The 21,771-nt window shown below is 34.8% G+C and overlaps 1 protein-coding gene across 1 annotated transcript in view; it reads left to right on the top strand.

Annotated features, from left to right (window-relative positions):
* DIAPH2 (diaphanous related formin 2) overlaps positions 1 to 21,771 on the top strand; it is a 986,776-nt gene that overhangs the window by 43,382 nt on the left and 921,623 nt on the right. The window contains exons 2-3 of the mRNA XM_053891427.1: positions 12,955 to 12,987; positions 15,435 to 15,611. Coding sequence (XP_053747402.1) covers positions 12,955 to 12,987; positions 15,435 to 15,611 — 210 coding nt within the window. The remainder of the gene's footprint in view (positions 1 to 12,954; positions 12,988 to 15,434; positions 15,612 to 21,771) is intronic.

Here is a 21,771-nt window from a genome sequence, read left to right as displayed (position 1 = left end):
CCTTGTTAGCAAACAAGTTAAACCTACATAAATAATTGACCCTTCATTTTTATTGCGATGGCCAACTTACATATTTCAAAAAGAACATAGTAAAATTTTGTGACTAAGTTTTTTAGTTGGTGGTGAGACTTTTGAATTACATACAATTTAGTTGTCCAATTTCTGTATGAGAGTAATTACACAGTTTTTATAAAACATTGTATTACCATGTAACAGCCATAGGAGTTGAATCTTTATATCTTGCTGTTTTTGTTAATTTCTGTCTGAGAAAATTAAAACTTAATTTTCTTACAATAATGACTCTTGCATTTCAATCAGAACTTCAGCATTAGAGTTTATACATAAATCAGCGATTTCTCTTTTTCTTAAGGGGTTGAGACCCTGGAGTGATACTTTTATGATTATACAATACTCATATAATACTATACTGCGTTATATTTAATATAACTGATCACAAATGAAGTTTAATAAACTCTAATTGCTTGACTAATGCACAAGCTTATTGCTTTTCTAGAGTTGATTTTAATGAATATATATGGTCGCTATACTCATTGGTGCAATATGCCCTCATCGTAATGATTCTTATAATTTGATTTGCATAGTAAAAGCTTACTAAAATGACTTTAATCAGTGCTTGTAATTCATGGGTGTGACTCTAATAAAGTTTCTTTTTTGACCACTTTTGTTTTTCTGTTTAAAAAAATTTAACTCGACAGTAGCGCTATAGTTCATACACAAGAGTAAAATCTAAAATGTCTGCTTACATCTCATGTGTGAGAGAGATGGATGTAAATTACATTCAGATAAAATTTGAGACTTTTTCCCCGTAGAATGTCCTCATGAATGTAAAAAAATGAGGATAATAAATCTTTAAAATATTTTTTTGTAATTGAGTATAGTTGACACACAATGTTACATTACTGTCACATGTACAATATAGTGATTCAGCTTCTTTATTTGTTATGTTATGTTCACCACAAGTATAGATGAAAATGTATTTTAATACACCATGTAAAAATATGTTTTAAAGGTCAGTTTATGTAAAAATGACTGCTTAATCTTGTCAAGCAGCTATTTACAGTTCCCTGAACTTTTTGTTTTGGTGGTGTTTTTTACTATTGCCAGCTCCTTTCCTATGTTTCTTTTTTGACTGATACATAAAGACACTTGTTTGGCAGAAAAAAATTATTTTCTTAAAAAAATTTTTTTAAGTTTTATTTATTTTGAGAGAGAGAGAGAGAGAGAGAGAGAGAGAGAGAGAATGAGCAAGGGAGGGGCAGAGAAAGAGGGAGAGAGAGAATCAGTGTGGAGCCTGATGTGGGGCTCAAACTTACAAACTGAGACCATGACCTGAGCCCAAATCAAGAGTTGCAAGCTTCACTGACTGAGCCACCCAGGTGCCCCGAAAAAATTTATTTTCTATTGAAGATAATTTAAATGTAACATATCCAATAACGTATTTTATTAATTAATTTACTTTTCTGAAGGAGGATTTATATATTTATTTTTATTTTATGGGAATCAAATTTTTGTCATTTTTACGAACATATCTTTTTTTAATTGAAGTGTAATTAACATCAATGTTATATTCATTTTAGGTGTACAATGTAGTGATTCAACAATTCTATACACCTGCATCCCTCCTTCCACCTCCCCCTGGTAACTATCAATTTATTCTCTATAGTTAAGAGTGTGTTTCTTGGTTTGTGTCTCTCTCTTTTTCCCTTTGATTATTTGCTTTGTTTCTTAAATTACATATATGTGTGAATTCATATGGTATTTGTCCTTCTCTGACTTATTTTGCTTAGCATTATACTCTAATTCCACCTATGTCATTGCAAAATGACAAGCTTTCATTCTTTTTTATGGCTAAGTAATATTCCAGGTGATTGATATATATATATATATATATATATATATATATATATATATATATATATATATACATATACATACATACACACATATCATATATGTATATATATATGTATGTATGTATGTATATATATCACATCTCTTTATCCACTGGGTAGACACTTGGCTGCTTCCATAATTTGGCTATTGTAAATAATGCTGGTATAAACATCAGGGTGCATGTATCACTTTGAATTTGCATTTTTGTATGCTTTTTGTAAAACCCTAGTAGTGCAATTGCTGGAATGTAGGGTAGTTCTGTTTTTTAACATTTTGAGGAACGTCCATATTTTCCATAGTGGCTGCCCCAGTTTGCATTCCTACCAACAGGGCACAATGATTCCTTTTTCTCTACATCCTCACTAACACTTGTTTCTTGAGTTTCTTATTTGGGCCATTCTGACAAGTGAGAGGTGATATCTCATTGTAGTTTTGATTTGTGTTTCCCTGATGAAGAGTTGATGGTGAACATCTTTCCATGTATCTATTGCCCATCTGGGTGTCCTCTTTGGAGAAATGTCTGTTCATGACGTCTGTCCATTTTTAAATTGGATTGTTTATTGTTTGTATGTTTATTTGTATAAGTTTTTTATAATTTTGGATACTAACCTTTTATTGGATGTATCATTTGCAAATATCTTTTCCCATTCAATAGGCTGCCTTTTAGTTTTGTTAATTGTTTCTTTTGCTGTGTAGAATCTTTTTATTTTGATGTTATCCCAATAGATCATATTTGCTTTTGTTTCCCTTGCCTCAGGAGACAGATCTAGTAAGAAGCTGCTACCACTGTTTTCAAAGTTTATGATTTCAGGTCTCACATTTAAAAAATATAGGGGCACCTGGGTGGCTCAGTTGGTTGAGCTTCTGACTTCAGCTCAGGTCATGATCTCATGGTTTGTGAGTCAAGCCCTGTGTCGGGCTCTGTGCTGACAGCTCAGAGCCTGGAGCCTGCTTTACAGTCTGTGTCTCCCCCTCTCTCTGACCCTCCCCTGTTCATGCTCTGTCTCTCTCTGTCTCAAAAATAAATAAACATTAAAAAAATTAAAAAATATATATATATTTTAATGTTCGTTTATTTTTGAGAGAGAGAACAAACGTGCGTGTGAGCAGGGGAAGGACAGAGAGAGAGGGAGACACAGAATCCAAAGCAGGCCTCAGGCTCTGAGCCATCAGCACAGTGCCAAATGTGGGGCCTGAATCCACGAACCACGAGATTATGACCTGAGTCGAAGTCAGACACTTAACCAATTGAGCCACCCAGGCACCCCAGGTCTCACTTTTAGATCCTTAACCTATATTGAGTTTATTATTCTGTGTGTTGCAAGAAAGTGGTCCAGTTTTATTCTTTCACATGTAGCTATCCAGTGTTCATAGCACCATTTGTTGAAAAGACTATATTTTTCTCATTGGATAATCTTTCCTACTTTCTTGAAGATTATTTGGCTATATAGTTGTGAGTTCATTTTTGAGTTTTCTATTCTGTTCCATCCATCTTTGTATCTATTTTTGTGCCAGTACCATACTGTTTTAATTACTACAGCTTTGTATAACTTGAAGTCTGGAATCATGATACCTCTAGTTTTGTTTTTCTTTTTTAGGATTGCTTTGACTACTTGGGGTCCTTTGTGGTTGCATACAAATTTTGGGATTCTTCTAGTTCTGTGAAAAACGCTGTTGGTATTTGATAGGGATTTCATTGAATGTGTAGATTGCTTTGGGTAGTATAGACATTTTAACAATGTTTATTCTTCCAATCCATGAGGATGGAATGTTTTTCCATTTCTTTGTGTCCTCTTGAATTTTTTCCATCAGCATTTTATAGTTTTCAGGGAACAGGTCATTCACCTCTTTGGTTAAGTTTATTTCTATGTATTTTATTATTTTTGATGCAACTCTAAATGGGATTGTTTTCTTACTTTCTCTTTCTGCAGCTTCATTATTAGTGTATAGAAATGCTACAGATTTCTGTATATTGATTGTTTAATCTTGCAACCCTACTGAATTCATTTATCAGTTCTAGGATTTTTTTTTTTTTTGGTGGAGTGGGTTTTTGGGTTTTGGGATTTTTTGGTGGGTCTTCTACATATAGTATCATGTTTTATGTATATAGTGGAAGTTTTACTTCTTTCTTACCAATTTGGATCACTTTTATTTCTTTTTTTGCTCTCTGATTGCTGTGGCTAGGACCTGTACTAGTATGTTTAATAAAAGTGGTAAGAAGAACTTCGTTGTCTTGTTACTGACCTTAGGGGAAAAGCTCTCAGTTTTTCCCCACTGAGTATGATTTTAGCTGTTGGATTTTCATGGATGGTCTTTATTATTTTGAGGTATGTTTCCTCCAAACCTGCTTTGTTGTGGGTTTTTATCATGAGTGAATGTTGTAGTTTTTCAAATGCTTTTTCTTCATCTATTGAAATCGTCATATGGTTTTTATCCTTTTTCTTATTGATGTGGTGTAGTATGTTGATTGAGTTTTGAATATTGAACCACGCTTGCATCCTGGGAATAAATCCCACTTGATCATGGTGAATTATTTTTTAAATGTATTGTTAGATTTGATTTGCTAGTATTTTGTTGTGGATTTTTGCACCTATGTTCATTAGGGATATTGGCCTATAGTTCTCTTTTTTAATGGTGTCTTTATCTGGTTTTGGTATCAGGGTAATGCTGGCCACATAGAATGAGTTGAGAAGTTGTCTTTCCTCTTCTATTTTTTAGAATAATTTGAGAAGAATCAGTATTAATTCTAAGAATAGGTATTAATTCTTCTTTATATCTTTGGTAGAATTCACCTGTGAAGCCATCTGGTCTTGGACATCTGTTTGTTGCAAGTTTTGTTTGATTACTGATTAAATTTCATTGCTGGTAATAGGCATGTTCAAATTTTCTATTTCTTTCTATTCCACTTTTGTTAGTTTATATGTTTCTAGGAATTTAAGTGTTTCTTCTAGGTTGTCCATTTTGTTGGCATATTGTGTTTCATAATATTCTCTTATAACTGTATTTTTGTGGTGTTGTTTGTTATTTCTTCTCTGTCATTGGTGATTTTATTTATTTGCGTACTTTCTCTCTTTTTCTTGATAAGACTGGCTAGAGGTTTACTAATTAATTTTTTCAAAGAACCAGATCCTGGTTTCTTTGATCTGTTCTATGGGTTTTTTTTAGGTTCTATATCATTTATTTCTTTTCAAATTTTCATTAATTTCTTCTTTGTGCTGGTTTCAGGTTTTGTTTGTTGTTCTTTTTCTACCTCCTTCAGATGTCAGGTTAGGTTGTTTGAGATTTTTCTTGCTATAAACTTCTCTCTTAGAACTGCTTTTGCTTTATCCCCAAATTTTGGGACCGTTGTGTTTTTACTTTGATTTGTTTCCATGTATGTTTTAATTTCTTCTTTGATTTCCTGGTTGGCCCATTAATTGTTCAGTAGTATATTGTTTAAGTTCCACGTATTTGTGGCTTTCCAGATTTTCTCTTGTGGGCGATTTCTAGTTTCATAGCATCGTGGGCAGAAAAGATGTATGGTATGACTTAAATCCTGAATTTGTTAAGGCTTGTTTTATGGCCTATATGTTATCTATTCTGGAGAATGATCAGTTTGCCCTTGAGAAGAATGTGTATTCTGCTGTTTTAGAATGCAGTGCTCTAAATATATCTGTTAGATCCATGTGGTTCAATGTGTCATTTAAAGCCATTGTTTCCTTGTTCATTTTTCTGCTTAGATGATTTGTCCATTGATGTAAGTGGGGTATTTAAGTTCCCTATTATTATTGTGTTATTATTGATTCACTCCTTTATGTTTGTTATTAACTATTTAATATATTTGTGTGCTTCTAATGTTGAGGGTATAAATTTTTACAACTGTTATATATTCTTGTATAATTCCCTTTATTATTACATACTCTCTCTCCATCTTTGTCTCTTGTTAGTCTTTGTTTTAAAGTCTACTTTGTCTGATATAAATATTGCTACTCTGGCTTTCTTTTGATATTCTTTTGCATCATAGATGTTTTTCTATCCCCTCACTTTAGATCTGCAGATGTCTTTAGGTCTAAAATGAGTGTCTTATAGGCAGCATATAGATGGGTCTTATTTTTCATCCATTCTGACACCCTATGTCTGTTAATTGGAGCATTTAGTCTATTTACTTTCAAAGTAATTATTGATAGATATATATTTATTACCATTTTATTACTTGTTTTGTGTTTATTTCTGAAGACTTTCTCTGATTCTTTCTTGTATGTCTCCCTTTTATGGTTTGCTGATTTTTTTAGTGACATATTTGGAATTTTTCTCTTTATTCTTTGAATTTTTATTAGTTGTTTTTAATGTATGGTTACCATTCTGTTTGTATATAATCTCTTCTTCATATAACAGTCTATATTAAGTTGATGGTCATATAAGTTTGAACCCATTCTTGTCCACATGTTTTAGGTATATAGTGTCATATTTTATATCATTTTATTTTGTGGGGTATTTGACTAACTTTTTTTTACAGAAAAATATATTTTTACTACTTTTGTATCTCATACCTTCATACTGTCACTTTTGGTTTCTCCTTTCCACTCAGAGTCCACTTTAGTATTTCTTACAGGGTTGGTTTAGTGGTCATGGACTCCTTCAGAGTTTGTTTGTCTGGGACACTTTATCTCTCCTCCTGTTCTGAATGATAGCCTGGCTCGATAGAGTATTCTTGGCTGCTGATTCAGCACTTTGAATATGCCATGCCCCTCCCTTTTGGTTTGCCAAGTTTCTGATGAAAAATCCCCTGGTATCCTTATGGGGCTCCTTTGTATGTTATGTCTTCTTTGGTCTTGCTGCTTTATAACTTTTTCTTTTTTGCTGTATTTTGGCAATTTAAATACAATATATCTTGGTGTGGGTCAGCTTTTGTTGATTTTCATAGGATTTCCCTTAGCCTCCTGAATCTGGATATCTGTTTCCTTCCCCAGATTAGGGAAGTTTTCAGCTATTATTTCTTTTAATAAATTTTCTGCCCCCTTTTCTCTGTCTTCTCCTTCTGGGACTCCTGTACTATAAATGTTATACATTTGATAGAGTCACTGTATTCCCTAAATCTATTCTCATTTTGCACAATTATTTTTTCTTGCTTTTGTGCAGCTTGGCTAGTTTTCATTACTCTGCTTTCTAGGTCATTAATTACTCCCTCTGCTTTTTCCAGCCTTCTCTTCATTCCATCAAGAATGTTTCTCAGTTCATTTATGCCTTTTATCTCTGTGTTATTCCTTATCTCTGTGTTATTTGTCTCACTCATGTCTTCCGCTGTTTCCTCAAGCCAAGTGAGTACCCTTATGATCATTGCTTTACATACTCCATCAGGCATGTTACTTACATCTGTTTCACTTAGATCACTGGCTGTAGTTTTGTCCAGTTCTTTCATATGGGATATATTACTCTGTCTTCTCATTTTGTGTAAGTCTCTGTGTCTGTTTCTCTGTGTTAGGGAAGTCAGCTATGTCTCCTGTTCTTGTGGGTCATGGCGTTATGAAGAAGGGGTCCTGTAGTGGTTTTCCCTATTTCCCAGGGTCTGGCATTTTGGGCAGTGTCTTCTAGTGTGCTCCGTGTACTGTAATGTTTTTTCCTGGCCACTTTATCCTTCAGGCCAGTCATCTGCAGAGACTTTCTTTGCCTTTTGTTAGCAATGTTTGGTCCCTGGACTGAATGTGGCCCATTTTGACTAGGTGTGCTCTGGTCTGCTTGTGAAACAAGACATTTTCACTGCTGCCAAAACCAATACTGCAAATCTCCCAAGTGGGTGGATGCAATGTGATAAGAGGTTTAGACTAGTTTCGATTCAGAGGTCCACAGCACTGCCACTGAGGCAAGTGAAAGTGGCACTTCCAGAATTGTGGTTCTACCGGGGTATGGAGAGTGGGATTTGGTGTAAGCAAGTTAGGTAGCAAGTGTTGGCACAGCGATGTTTCCCACAGGTAGCCCTGTGCTCATGAAGAAAGGCAGTGGAGGGAAATGGCACCTGCCAGTTTCTTTGTTCTCTGAGGGTCTCTCTTTGCCGCCTCTCTGGGATGCATTCTGAAATGAGCCAATAAACTCCCCATATTGTGGCCTAGGTGCTCTTCAGATCACTGTTGCCATGCTGTTTGTCCATAGGTCTTTTTGCCTGCCTGCCTTCTCTCCAAGAGCAGCCCTAATATCCTCTCGGCTCTATTGCAGCCAAGCCCATTGACCTTTACAATTCCAGGGTTTAAGCCCTGCTTCTTGTCAGAAGTCATGAAATTCAGCCCCTCTTACTTTCCAAGACGGTTTCTACAGGGATTTTATTTTCCCTTTGTGCTTCCCTGTATGTTAGTCTATCTCTCGCTTTTCTCTGTGATTGCAGCTCCCTCCCTACTGCAGTGGGGAAGATGTTTCCCTCCCAAACTGTGTCTCTGCACTTCCTACCTTCTTCGATGTGTCCTTTTCTCTACCTTTAATTGTGGAGTTTGTTCTGTCAATTTTTATGTCAATTTCTGAGGTATTAGGTGATTTGATAGTTATCTAGTTGTTTTCTGGGATGAGGTGAGCCTAGGGTCCTCCTACTCCACTGCCATCTTCTACCCTTGGTGTTTCCATTTAAATAGGATGGACAGATTGGGTCTCATTGAGCAAAAAACTCCTTTTAAGGAGGGATTATGGAGTAATGGATATGGAAATATGGAAATCGAAAAGGGTATTCCAGGCAGCGGGAAGAGCCAGTGCATGTGTTTTATTGCATTATTGAAGAAGAGTAAAGTGGTCAGCGTGACTGGAGCTGAGGGAATTAAAGCGACAGTAGCAAGAAATGAGGTTAGAGGGGTCTGAAGAGAGTACAGATCAGTAGGGCCTTGCAGGATTACATGTAAGATGTGTTGGGGAAGGACTTTGGGTGCCAGGGGAATGCTCTTTGATAAGATGCTTGACTCCCTGGATAAAGATGTGAAAAGACATTTAAAGGGGGTATCTGTGAATTTGAGATTACTATGAATTGTTTCAAGTCAGTAATTCAGTCCTAGTATTGTAGATCTTGATTATACTAACTGAAAAGTTGGTATGTTGACTGAAAGTTAGCATGCACTTGTAACCAGATAGATTTGTGGGCCTTGGACAGATTACTTAGCCTCTTTCAAGCTTCAGTTTCATCATTTGTAAAATGAAAAGTTTTGACCAGATTATCTTAAATTCTGTCCAACTTTAATAGTCTCTAATGCCATACTATGTGATTAAATATAGAAAAAAAATTTAATAAAAAAAGTGAGAGTAGAAAATAAAACTCAAATTTCTTCCCATAAGAGAAGGTGGAAATATTACTAGTAATACTTTTTTTCTTGTTTCTGTACCCCATGATCAAACTGTCAACATACATTCAATTGAGATATATATTTAAAGCATTCTAGACATATTTAAACCTTAAGTTAGATAATTTGACTAAATTAAATCATATTTCACCTAATTTACATTCTCACTTTGAAGATACAGATGTGCATTTAATTTTGAGTTTATAACCCCAAAGAATGGAAAAAGAAGAAAAGTAGCAATTGCTTGAAGAATTGTCTAATATACTTACTAATAAGACAGGTGGACAGGTACATATTTGGAATGTGGCAGGGTAGTTGAGGTACTTTTGAGATGACATTTCTCACTCTGATTTTATATTACAGGCAATCCTGAAGCTTGCCATGGGGCATAAAAGTTTTCTTTAACCCAGAAGGAAAATTAAAGAGAAAATGCCACGTAAAGATAGTCCTGCTGTGGATTGATCTCTCTTAAAATGGCTTCAGTTCCCCCTTCTTTTTTCTCCTAGGCAATAAAGATTGATTGAGGTTTGTGTTAGCAGATGTGATGAAGACCTCATACAGAAATGTAGATGTGTAGTGTCCCTGAGGGAATCAATGAATTAAAAGTAGAAAAAAAAACTATACATATAATAGTGTATTTGTCCTAGTTGATCCAGAGAAAGATGATCCTTAAAAGCATTTGGTTGGTGGTATTTGAAGAACAATTTCAAGAGATCCTGAGACCAAATAATTCTCACTTAGTTAGAACTCATAATGAATTCTCCTTACTAGTGGGATGACCACAGATTCCTTTTTTTTTAATTTTTTATTTTTTTTTATTTTTTAATATATGAAATTTACTGTCAAATTGGTTTCCATACAACACCCAGTGCTCATCCCAAAAGGTGCCCTCCTCAATACCCATCACCCACTCTGCCCTCCCTCCCACCCCCCATCAACCCTCAGTTTGTTCTCAGTTTTTAACAGTCTCTTATGCTTTGGCTCTCTCCCACTCTAACCTCTTTTTTTTTTTTTTCCTTCCCCTCCCCCATGGGTTTCTGTTACGTTTCTCAGGATCCACATAAGAGTGAAACCATATGGTATCTGTCTTTCTCTGTATGGCTTATTTCACTTAGCATAACACTCTCCAGTTCCATCCACGTTGCTACAAAAGGCCATATTTCATTTTTTCTCATTGCCACGTAGTATTCCATTGTGTATATAAACCACAATTTCTTTTTTTTTTTTTTTTTATGGAATAAATGTTTTCATTTTTATTTTTATTTTTTTAATTTTTTTTTTTTTAATATATGAAATTTACTGTCAAATTGGTTTCCATACAACACCCAGTGCTCATCCCAAAAGGTGCCCTCCTCAATACCCATCACCCACCCTGCCCTCCCTCCCACCCCCCATCAACCCTCAGTTTGTTCTCAGTTTTTAACAGTCTCTTATGCTTTGGCTCTCTCCCACTCTAACCTCTTTTTTTTTTTTTCCTTCCCCTCCCCCATGGGTTTCTGTTATGTTTCTCAGGATCCACATAAGAGTGAAACCATATGGTATCTGTCTTTCTCTGTATGGCTTATTTCACTTAGCATCACACTCTCCAGTTCCATCCATGTTGCTACAAAAGGCCATATTTCATTTTTTCTCATTGCCACGTAGTATTCCATTAAACCACAATTTCTTTATCCATTCATCAGTTGATGGACATTTAGGCTCTTTCCATAATTTGGCTATTGTTGAGAGTGCTGCTATAAACATTGGGGTACAAGTGCCCCTATGCATCAGTACTCCTGTATCCCTTGGATAAATTCCTAGCAGTGCTATTGCTGGGTCATAGGGTAGGTCTATTTTTAATTTTCTGAGGAACCTCCACACTGCTTTCCAGAGCGGCTGCACCAATTTGCATTCCCACCAACAGTGCAAGAGGGTTCCTGTTTCCCCACATCCTCTCCAGCATCTATAGTCCCCTGATTTCTTCATTTTGGCCACTCTGACTGGCGTGAGGTGGTATCTGAGTGTGGTTTTGATTTGTATTTCCCTGATAAGGAGCGACGTTGAACATCTTTTCATGTGCCTGTTGGCCATCCGGATGTCTTCTTTAGAGAAGTGTCTATTCATGTTTTCTGCCCATTTCTTCACTGGGTTATTTGTTTTTCGGGTGTGGAGTTTGATGAGCTCTTTATAGATTTTGGATACTAGCCCTTTGTCCGATGTGTCATTTGCAAATATCTTTTCCCATTCTGTTGGTTGCCTTTTAGTTTTGTTGGTTGTTTCCTTTGCTGTGCAGAAGCTTTTTATCTTCATAAGGTCCCAGTAATTCACTTTTGCTTTTAATTCCCTTGCCTTTGGGGATGTGCCGAGTAAGGGATTGCTACGGCTGAGGTCAGAGAGGTCTTTTCCTGCTTTCTCCTCTAAGGTTTTGATGGTTTCCTGTCTCACATTCAGGTCCTTTATCCATTTTGAGTTTATTTTTGTGAATGGTGTGAGAAAGTGGTCTAGTTTCAACCTTCTGCATGTTGCTGTCCAGTTCTCCCAGCACCATTTGTTAAAGAGACTGTCTTTTTTCCATTGGATGTTCTTTCCTGCTTTGTCAAAGATGAGTTGGCCATACGTTTGTGGGTCTAGTTCTGGGGTTTCTATTCTCTTCCATTGGTCTATGTGTCTGTTTTTATGCCAATACCATGCTGTCTTGATGATGACAGCTTTGTAGTAGAGGCTAAAGTCTGGGATTGTGATGCCTCCTGCTTTGGTCTTCTTCTTCAAAATTACTTTGGCTATTCAGGGCCTTTTGACCACAGATTCCTTAGTAAAAAGGAATGTGAGCATGCACAACCAAGTTGATGCATATCATTTAGCTTCTGTTATAAGAACTAAATGTACAGGGTGTGGCAGAAAGATTAATTTCAATTCCTAATAACAATTAAAAAATCTTTTTCCTTCCTAATCATAATTTTAATTAGCATTTCAACATATTTATGATATAATAATAACTGCCCTTCATGCTGATCATATGTTATTGTAAGATCTTGAATTATTTTCTAAATCATGGAAGATTACTAAGTTATTAAATATTACTTTGCTTTAATGTAATATTGCTTTATTACTTTAGTATTGCTGCACTCTAGTTCTCCAAATAGTGGTGCCCATTTTATTGTTTGGTAGTTTGTATTAACCACTGTATTAATTAGGATACACCATTTTAATTGCTTTTCAGCATTAGAAGTAGAAAATCCCATGCAAAAAACAAGTGTTGGAGTTTTTTAGAAATGGGTATATATTAACAGAATCAGTGAATTCAATTTTATCTAGAATATTTATAAAGATGCCTTTTAAATATCAGAGTAACTGAGTTCTACACTCAGCTATTTGATTACTATTAAGTGTGACATTTCTCCTTTTTTTAAAATTTATTTTAAAAACATTTTAAATTCTAAAACTTTGAACAAACTTGAAAGGGGTTATGATTTTGCTATATCTTTTCTCATGTTTGAGCACTATGGTAATGGTATCTGATCCAAATCTGACTTTGGGATCTTAAGTCAAATCAACTTTAAAAGACATAAGTATCCCCCCTACAAATCTTCATTTTTAATCCTTAAAATTTTTTTTCTCCTTTTGTAAAGAATGTATATAGTTATATATTTAAACTTGCTAATTCTTTTCGATTAGTTATAGTTCATAAGATAAATGGGCATCATTCAATTATTTGTTTGATCTATGAATTTCTCTTATCTGACAGGTATTTTTTTCCTTTTGATTTTAATAGAACATTCAAATAAAAACTTTGGCAGATGATGTGGTAAGGTGGTTTTAGCAGCATGTTGTTATGTTACTTATGCATGTTGCCTTTTTACTAAAGTGGGTGGACATTAAAGCATTGATGTATGTAAGATATAAAATGTCTAGATGTTTACAAAGTATAGTAAAATGGAAGATTCGTCAATAGAATGACTTTTCTTTTTTTGAAAAATCAGTATAAAGAATTATGAGAACTCAACAAGATTTTGATATCCTTAAACATACCTTAACCAAAATTTTAAAATCTCTATGTAAATCTAACCTGGAAAACACCTATTTTTTTCCTTTTTGATAGCCAAGTAAGTTTTGAGTAAGTAAAAGATTAATATTAATATTAGGGGAAATTAATTTAATATAGAAAGCTAAGTTTATTACTTTAGCTAGATATGTGCTATTAAATTTAAAATCCACAAATATTTTGAGCTGAGGCTATCATAGTAAAACTTATTAAAATTTATGGGCATAACATTTAAATGTGCTCTTTCATAGCTAAACTTTAAAAAAATGATATTTTAAGCAGTGCCATTTTTTTCTTTGTGAAATTACAAATAATGTACAATATTATTTGTGACTTAAGGAGGTAAAAGTATGTGGCTTATATTCATTTTCTTATCAAGATATAGCTGAAAGCAAAAGCCAATATTCTAGATAGAAATGAAAGGCATAGTGGAATATCAAATATATATGTAAATAATGCTACTCAGTAAAAAGCTAGCACTGCAAAAGTGACAATGAAGAGACAGGAACAAAGATATTTTGATTTAATGCTCGATTGCATATTTAAATGCTTTTATGTCCACCATATTTTTTAGTGAAATTAGGCTGTTGGATATGTACTCAAACTTATTTGGGATTACTTAATATTTTTTCTTGAGTTGTTTGAAGATATAATACATATCTAAACCAATTTAATTTTCCTTAAATAGTTAAAAGAAAAATTGAATTAGTTCAAGATGATGTGAAGAAATGAATCTTAATGTGAACACTGGGATAGGGACCAGGGACTTATAAATTTATCAAGTTACTTTTTTTCTGAAATGAGAAAGTTGGTCTAGATGATTTTTCAAGTTTCTTCCCAATTCTAAAACACTATGATTTATATAATCTCTTTGCAAGCAACCATATTCTAAAATCATTTTTGTAATCCTAAATAAGTTGCATAAAACTGGTCATATTTCTTTAAAAGTACATTTAATTTTAAGAAAGTGTTCTTTGAATCAAAATAAGTATGTTCTTTTAATGGGGGGGGGGTCAGTGGAAATTTACATAAGTTGGGGTAATAACTTCTGTGATGCTTTTTGTGTTTTTGAAATAATTTATAAGGACTCAGTAACATGACAGTGAAGATGCACTGTCCTCACATCTAACATGTCTGCTTGTTTAACATAAGTTGATGGTATGCATGTGCTTCCTAACAGAAACCAGAATAAAACTGAGTTGCATTCAGTTTTATGGACCTTACTAATTTTTGATGTCTGATATTTTGTGGTTTAAAACAGATTGGGCTCTTTGTATGTACCTGGAGTCATTAACACACTTTACATGAAATAGCAAGCTGATTATTAGAGATTGTGCTAATTATTAGAGATTATACATGGAATCAATGGTACAGAATTAATATCCGTAAAACATCAAGTTCTTTATGATAGTATTTGTAGGAATAAGACATTTTTATTTATGTTAACATTTCCATTAAATTGAAAAGGTAATGTCTTGTTAATCCTCAATTTTTAGGGAAAAAAAGTAAGGGAAATAATAGTAACAAGAATAAAAAATAGCAGTTAAGTACACTAAACATATGAACTTATTTGAATCTCATAATAACCCTGTGCAGTGTAGGTAATATTATTTATTTAAAATCTATTAACTTGTTATCTGTATTTTAGAGATGAGAAAACAGAGAAAGAGCATGTAATTTGCACAGGGTTCCTCAGCTAATAAATGACAGATTCAAACCCAGGCAGTCTGGCTTCAGAGTCTTTGTTATTAACCATTATACTTGACCACTATGCTGGCAAGGTATCTGTAGATACTTGTCATAGTTTTTGGCACTTTGAAGAGAAAAACATTACTGTAATTTCCCACCTGAGAAGTGAATATTGCTCTTTTTTATTCCTTTCTTTATTTCTCATAATTCAAAAGTTGCCACTATTGTCCCTCAAACAACTACATAACTTTGATGCAAGACTTTTATTTACCTATTTACAGTGTAAAGTGGAAATGATGAGGTACTAAGGTTTACCTTGGAGGACTACTTTTCACACCTCAGACTTCTGAGACTGAATTAAAAGGTTTCAAAATTGTGCAATCTCTAACTAGAAATTCTTGCTTAAAATAAGTTTGTCAAAAGACAATATTATACTAAGTGCTATTTTGATGTTTCAGTACTTCATATTTATGATTCTGGATTTCTTTCTTAGAGTTTCTTATTTTTTTTTCTTTTTGTAGCGTGACCGAATTACAAGTTTTAGAAAATCTACTGTCAAAAAAGAAAAACCTTTTATTCAGCATCCTATTGATTCTCAAGTTGCAATGAGTGAGTTTCCAGCAGCTCAGCCATTGTATGATGAACGATCGTTGAATTTGTCAGAAAAGGAAGTACTGGATCTTTTTGAAAAAATGATGGTAAGTTTGTACCTTACTTTTGTTGTAATTTTAAAATGTGTGTGCCCAGAGGATTACAGGTTTTTAAGTATGTGTGTTTGTATGGATTGTATTTATATCATGTAAAGGAGAGTCCAGAAACTTGTTGATACAACAGAACTATTTTCAGAAGTATGCTTTTTAAAAATTTTTAAATGTTTATTTTTGAGAGTGAGAGCGAGAGAGAGGGAGGAGGGGCAGAGATAGAGGGAGACACAGAATCCGAAGCAGGCTCCAGGTTCTGAGCTGTCAACACGGAGCCCGACGTGGGACTCAAACTCACAGACCACAGGATCATGACCTGAGCTGAAGTCAGATGCCTAGCCAACTGACTAGTTGGTGCCCCTTCAGAAGTATGTTTTTTGACTTGAGTTAAAATATCCTTACCTGACTATCACTTCCTCTATGATCTCTGGAAAGCAAGGGCTGTCTTATTTGTGTCCTCAAGTATTTTGTGGTCTCTGGCACATTGAATCAGTTTTTCAATTAACTAATTTGTGTTTCTGTTTTTGGTGAAGAAAAACAGACCAAAGTTCACTTTCTGGAAAACAGCACAAGGTATCTTGTTGTTTATATGGAATAGAGTTAGGAAGACAGTAAAACAAACAGACCAGCAAAGAAAAAAACAGTAGAGGGGAAAGAATGCCTGGAAGGAGAAGGAGAAGAAAAAGGAAGTAGGAGGACTCTAGGCTCAGCTCATTTCAGGAACACAACTAGATAACTACCAAATTATTCTAAATACCTCAGAAATTGACCTGAAGACTGACAGAACAAACTCCACAACTAAAGAGAGAAAAGAGGCCACATGGAGGAAGGTAGGAAGTGCATGCAAAGATATGGTTTAAGGGACAAACAGATAGATCACAGCTGCTGAGTAGGGGATGGAGCCATGGTCAAGTAGAAGGGAGAAAGAGAGAGAATGAGAGAGAGAGAGAGAGGGAGTGATGGAGAGAGAGAGAGAGAGAGAGAGAGAGAGAGAGAGAGAGATGCACACAGGGTAGTGCACAAGGAGAACATTTCCCCAAATCCATTGACTTAGAAAATTTGATGGGCTGAATTTCCTGAGTTCTTGCAACCAGCAAGGCTTAAAGCCTGGAGTTTTAAAGGTCAACAGGTTTGGCTGGGATAGAGCCCTGAGGGCATTGCCCTGTGCCTTGAGAGAAGGCAGGCAAACAACCTAGGGACAGATGTCATTGAAACACCTGGGGCACACATGGGGAGATTTTTTGCTGTTCTCTGAGCTTGCCCCTGCAAGGCAGTGTTCACAGAGACACCTCTCTAGGAACAAAAGAGTAGGGACATAATTGGCTTTTCTCTCCTACAGAAGAAGAGACTTAGACAAAATGCAAAGACAAAGGAGTATATCCCAAATGAAAGAATAGGATAAGGCCTCAGCCAGAAATCTAAGCAAAACAGATATAAGTAACATGCCTGATAGAGTATTAAAAGCAACGTTCATAAGGATACTCACTGGGACTGAAAAAAGAAGACATTAGTGACAGCCTAACTACAGAGATAAAAGAATTAAAAAAGAATCACAAATGAAGAGTGCAATAAACAAGATTAGAAATATCTGATGCAATGAACAGCAGGCTGGAAGAAGTAGAGGAACTAATTAATGACCTAGAAGACAAAGTAATGGAAAGTAATGAAGCTGAGCAAAGGAGACAAAGAATTATGCAAAATAAGAATAGACTTAGGGAATTCAAGAACCATCAAATGGAATAACTTTTATATTATAGATTTTCAAGAAGAAGAGAGAGATAAGGGGGCAGAAGATTTATTTGAAGAAATAATAGCTGAAAACTTCCCTAATCTGGGATGGAAATAGACATCCAGTTCCAGGAAGTACAGAGAACTCCCATCAAAATCAACAAAAGCAGGCCAACACCAAGACATAGTGTATTTAAATTGGTAAAATATAGTCATAAACAAAAGATCTTAAAAGCAGCAAGACAAAAGAAGTCCTTAACTTACAAGGGAAGACCCTTAAGGCTAGCGGCTGATTTCCCAACAGAAACTTGGTAAGCCAGAAGGGAGCGGCATACTATATTCAACTTGCTGAATGGGAAAAATCTGCAGCCAAGAATATTCTGTCAAGCAAGGCTAATGTTCAGGATAGAAGGCAAGGTAAAGAGTTTTCCAGACAAAAACTAACGGTGTTCGTGACCACTAAACCAGCCCTGCAAGAAATATTAAAGGGGACTCTTTGAGTGCAAAGGAGAGACCAAAAGTGACAGAATAAAGGCAAGAAATAGTAAAGCAGTAAAAATGAATATTTTTTGTAAAAATCAGTTCAGGAACTCATACACACAGGAAGGAAAATATAGTAACATATACCTAAATTGTGGGGAGAAAAGGAGGAAAGAATAGGTTCAAATTTGAATGAACATCAACTTAATATAGAGTGCTATTTGCAGAAGAAATTATATACAAACTGAATGGTAACCATTTATCAAAAACCATTAATAAACATGCAATGAATAAAGAGAAAAAATCCTAATATATCACTAAAGAAAATCTGCAAACCATGAATGTGAGAAAGACAAGAAAAGATCAGAAAAAATCTACAGAAACTATCACAAAAGAGGTAATAAAAATGACAATAAATATGTATCTATCAATAATACTTTGAATGTAGATGGATTGAATGCTCCAAAAGACATAGAATGATAGAATGGATTAAAAAAACACACAAGTCCATCTATATGCTGCCTACACGACACTCATTTTAGACATACAGACAAATGTAGATTGAAAGTGAGGGGATATAAAAACATCTATCATCCAAATTGATTTCCAAAGAAAGAGTAGCAATACTTATATTGTACAAAATAGACTTTTAAACAAAAAGTATAACAAAAGGTACTGAAAGGCACTATATAATAATAAAGGGTACAATCCAAAAAGAAGATATCACAATTTAAGTATTTATGAAACCAACATGGGCACATCCAAATGTATAAAATAATAACAAATATAAAGGAACTCATTGATAATAATACAAAAATCATAGGGGACTTTAACACCCCACTTACATCAGTGGACAGATCATCTAAAGAAAATCAATAAGGAAACAATGACTTTGAATGACACACTGGACTAGATGGATGTAACACATATATTCAGAATATTCCATTCTTAAATAGCAGAAAACACATTCTTTTCAAGTGCACATGGAACATTCTTTGGAACAGATTACATGTTTGGTAACAAAACACGGCTCAGCAAATACAAAATTTTGAAGTCATACCATGCACCTTTTCTGACCACAATGCTATGAAACTAGGAAAAACAAAAAAAAAGAGGTTAGAGTGGGAGAGAGCCAAAGCATAAGAGACTCTTAAAAACTGAGAACAAACTGAGGGTTGATGGGGGGTGGGAGGGAGGGGTGGGTGGGTGATGGGTATTGAGGAGGGCACCTTTTGGGATGAGCACTGGGTGTTGTATGGAAACCAATTTGACAATAAATTTCATATATTGAAAAAAAAAAGCAAAAAAAAAAAAATAAACTAGAAGTCACCAATAAGAAAAAATAGGGAAAGAAAACAAATACATGGGGGTTAAACAACATGCTACTAATGAATGGGTCAATCAGGAAATCAAATAAGTAATAAAAAAAATACATGGAAAGAAATGAAAATAATGCATGGAAACAAATGAAAATAAGAACAGTCCAAAGCTTTGAGATGCAGCAAATGTGGTCGTATGAGGGATGTATATAGCAATACAGGCCTACCTCAAAAAGCAAGAAAAAATTCAGACAACCTAACCTTACACTAAAGGAGCTAGAAAGAACAACAAAAGAAGCCTAAAGCCAGCAGAATTAAGGAAATGATAAAGATCAGAGCAGAAATTAATGATATAGAAAGTTAAAAAAAAAAACAATAGAACAGATCAATGAATCCAGGACCTAGTTCTTTGAAAAAAAATTAATAAAATTGATAAACCTCTAGCCAAACATACCAAAGATTAAAGATAAATGACTCAAATAATAAAATCACAAAGGGGATAAGAGAAATAACAGCTAACACCACAGAAATGCAATTATAAGAGAATGTTATGAGAAACTATTTGCCCTCAAATTGGACAATCTGGAAAAATGGATCAATTCCTAGAAACATATAAACTACCAAAACTAAAATAAGAAGAAATAGAAAACTTAAACAGGCCAATAATCAGCAAAGAAATTGAATCAGGAATCAAAAATCTCCCAGGACACAGCAGTCCAGGACCAGATGACTTCATGGGCAAATTCTACCAGACATTTAAGAAGAGTTAATACCTGTTCTTCTCAAACAAAAGCAGACCAGCACCAAGACATATTGTATTTAAATTGGCAAAATATAAAGAAAAAAATCTTAAAAGCAAGACAAAATAAGATAAAAATAGAAAGGGAAGGAAAACTTCTAAATTCATTCTGTGAGGTGAGCATTACCCTGATTCCAAAACTAGATAAAGACACCACACACACACACACACACACACACACACACAAAAAAAAAAAAAAAAAAAAAAAAAAGAGAGAGAGAGAGAGAGAGAAACTGCACGGCCAATATCCCTTATGAACACAGATGCAATAATTCTCAATAAAATATTAGCAAACCAAATCCAACAGTACATTAAAAGAAACATTCCTCAAGAGGCATTTATTTCCTGGGCTGCAAGGTGGCTCAATATTTGCAAATCAATTACAGTGATACACCACATTAATAAAAAAATGTATAAGAAACATATGGTCCTTCAAAGAGATGCAGAAAAAGCATTTGACAAAGTACAACATCCATTCATGATAAAAACACTTAACAAAGTAGGTTTAGAGGGAAAATACCTGAGCATAATAAAGCCCATGTATAAAAAACCCACAGGTGATATAATCCTAAATGGGGAGAAAATTAATGTTTTCCTCTACAGTAATGACAGGATGTCCATTCTCACCACTTTTATTCAACATAGTACTGAAAGTCCTAGGCACAGAAATCAGAAAACTAACAGTTGTACATAGAGTATATACAAACTGGTAAGGAAGAATATGGAACCACAAAAGACCCAGAATAATCAAGGCAACCTTGACAAAGAAAAGGAAAGCTGATGGCATCAAAATCCTGGACTTCACATTGTATTTCAAAGCTGTAGTAATTCCAACAGTGTACTGACACAAAAAAAAGAGACACATAGATCAAAGAAGAGGATAGAAAACCCAGAAATGAACCCACAACTATATGGTCAATTAATCTTGACAAAGCAGGAAAGAATATCCAGTGGGAAAAAGACCATTTCATCAACAAATGGTATTTGGAAAATTGGACAGCAACATGCAAAAGAAAGAAACTGGAACTCTTTCTTTTTTTTTTAAATTACTAAAAAAAATTTTTCTTAATATTTGTTTATTTTTTATTATTTTTTTTTAATTTTTTTTTCAACGTTTTTTATTTATTTTTGGGACAGAGAGAGACAGAGCATGAACGGGGGAGGGGCAGAGAGAGAGGGAAACACAGAATCGGAAACAGGCTCCAGGCTCCGAGCCAGCAGCCCAGAGCCTGACGCGGGGCTCGAACTCACGGACCGCGAGATCGTGACCTGGCTGAAGTCGGACGCTTAACCGACTGCGCCACCCAGGCGCCCCAATATTTGTTTATTTTTGAGACAGAGAGATACAGAGCATGAGCATGGGAGGGGCAGAGAGAGAGGGAGACACAGAATCTGAAGCAGGGTCCAGGCTCTGAGCTATTAGCACAGAGCCTGATGTGGGGCTTGAACTCATGAACTGTGAGATTATGACCTGAGCTGAAGTTGGACACTTAACCGACTGAGCCACCCAGTCGCCCCAAACTGGAACTCTAATACCATACATAAAAATAAATTAAAAGTAGATTAAAGACCTAAGTATAAGACCCAAAACCATAAAAATCATAGAAGAGAACATAGGCAGTAACTTTGACATCAGCCATAGCAAATTCTTTCTAGATATATTTCCTGAGGCAAGGGAAACAAAAATAAAAAAATAAACTTTTGGGACTACATGGAAAAGCTTCTGCACAGCAAAGGAAACAATCAAGAAAACTAAAAGGCAGCCTATGGAATTGGAGAAGATATTTATAAATGAGTTAACTGATAAAGGGTTACTATCCACAGTATATGA

The sequence above is a fragment of the Panthera pardus genome, unplaced genomic scaffold (assembly GCF_024362965.1).
Source record: "Panthera pardus isolate Hobbes unplaced genomic scaffold, ASM2436296v1 HiC_scaffold_27, whole genome shotgun sequence".
NCBI lineage: Eukaryota > Metazoa > Chordata > Mammalia > Carnivora > Felidae > Panthera > Panthera pardus.
Note: the sequence above shows the minus strand (reverse complement) of the source record. Positions and strands in the feature narration are given on the sequence as shown.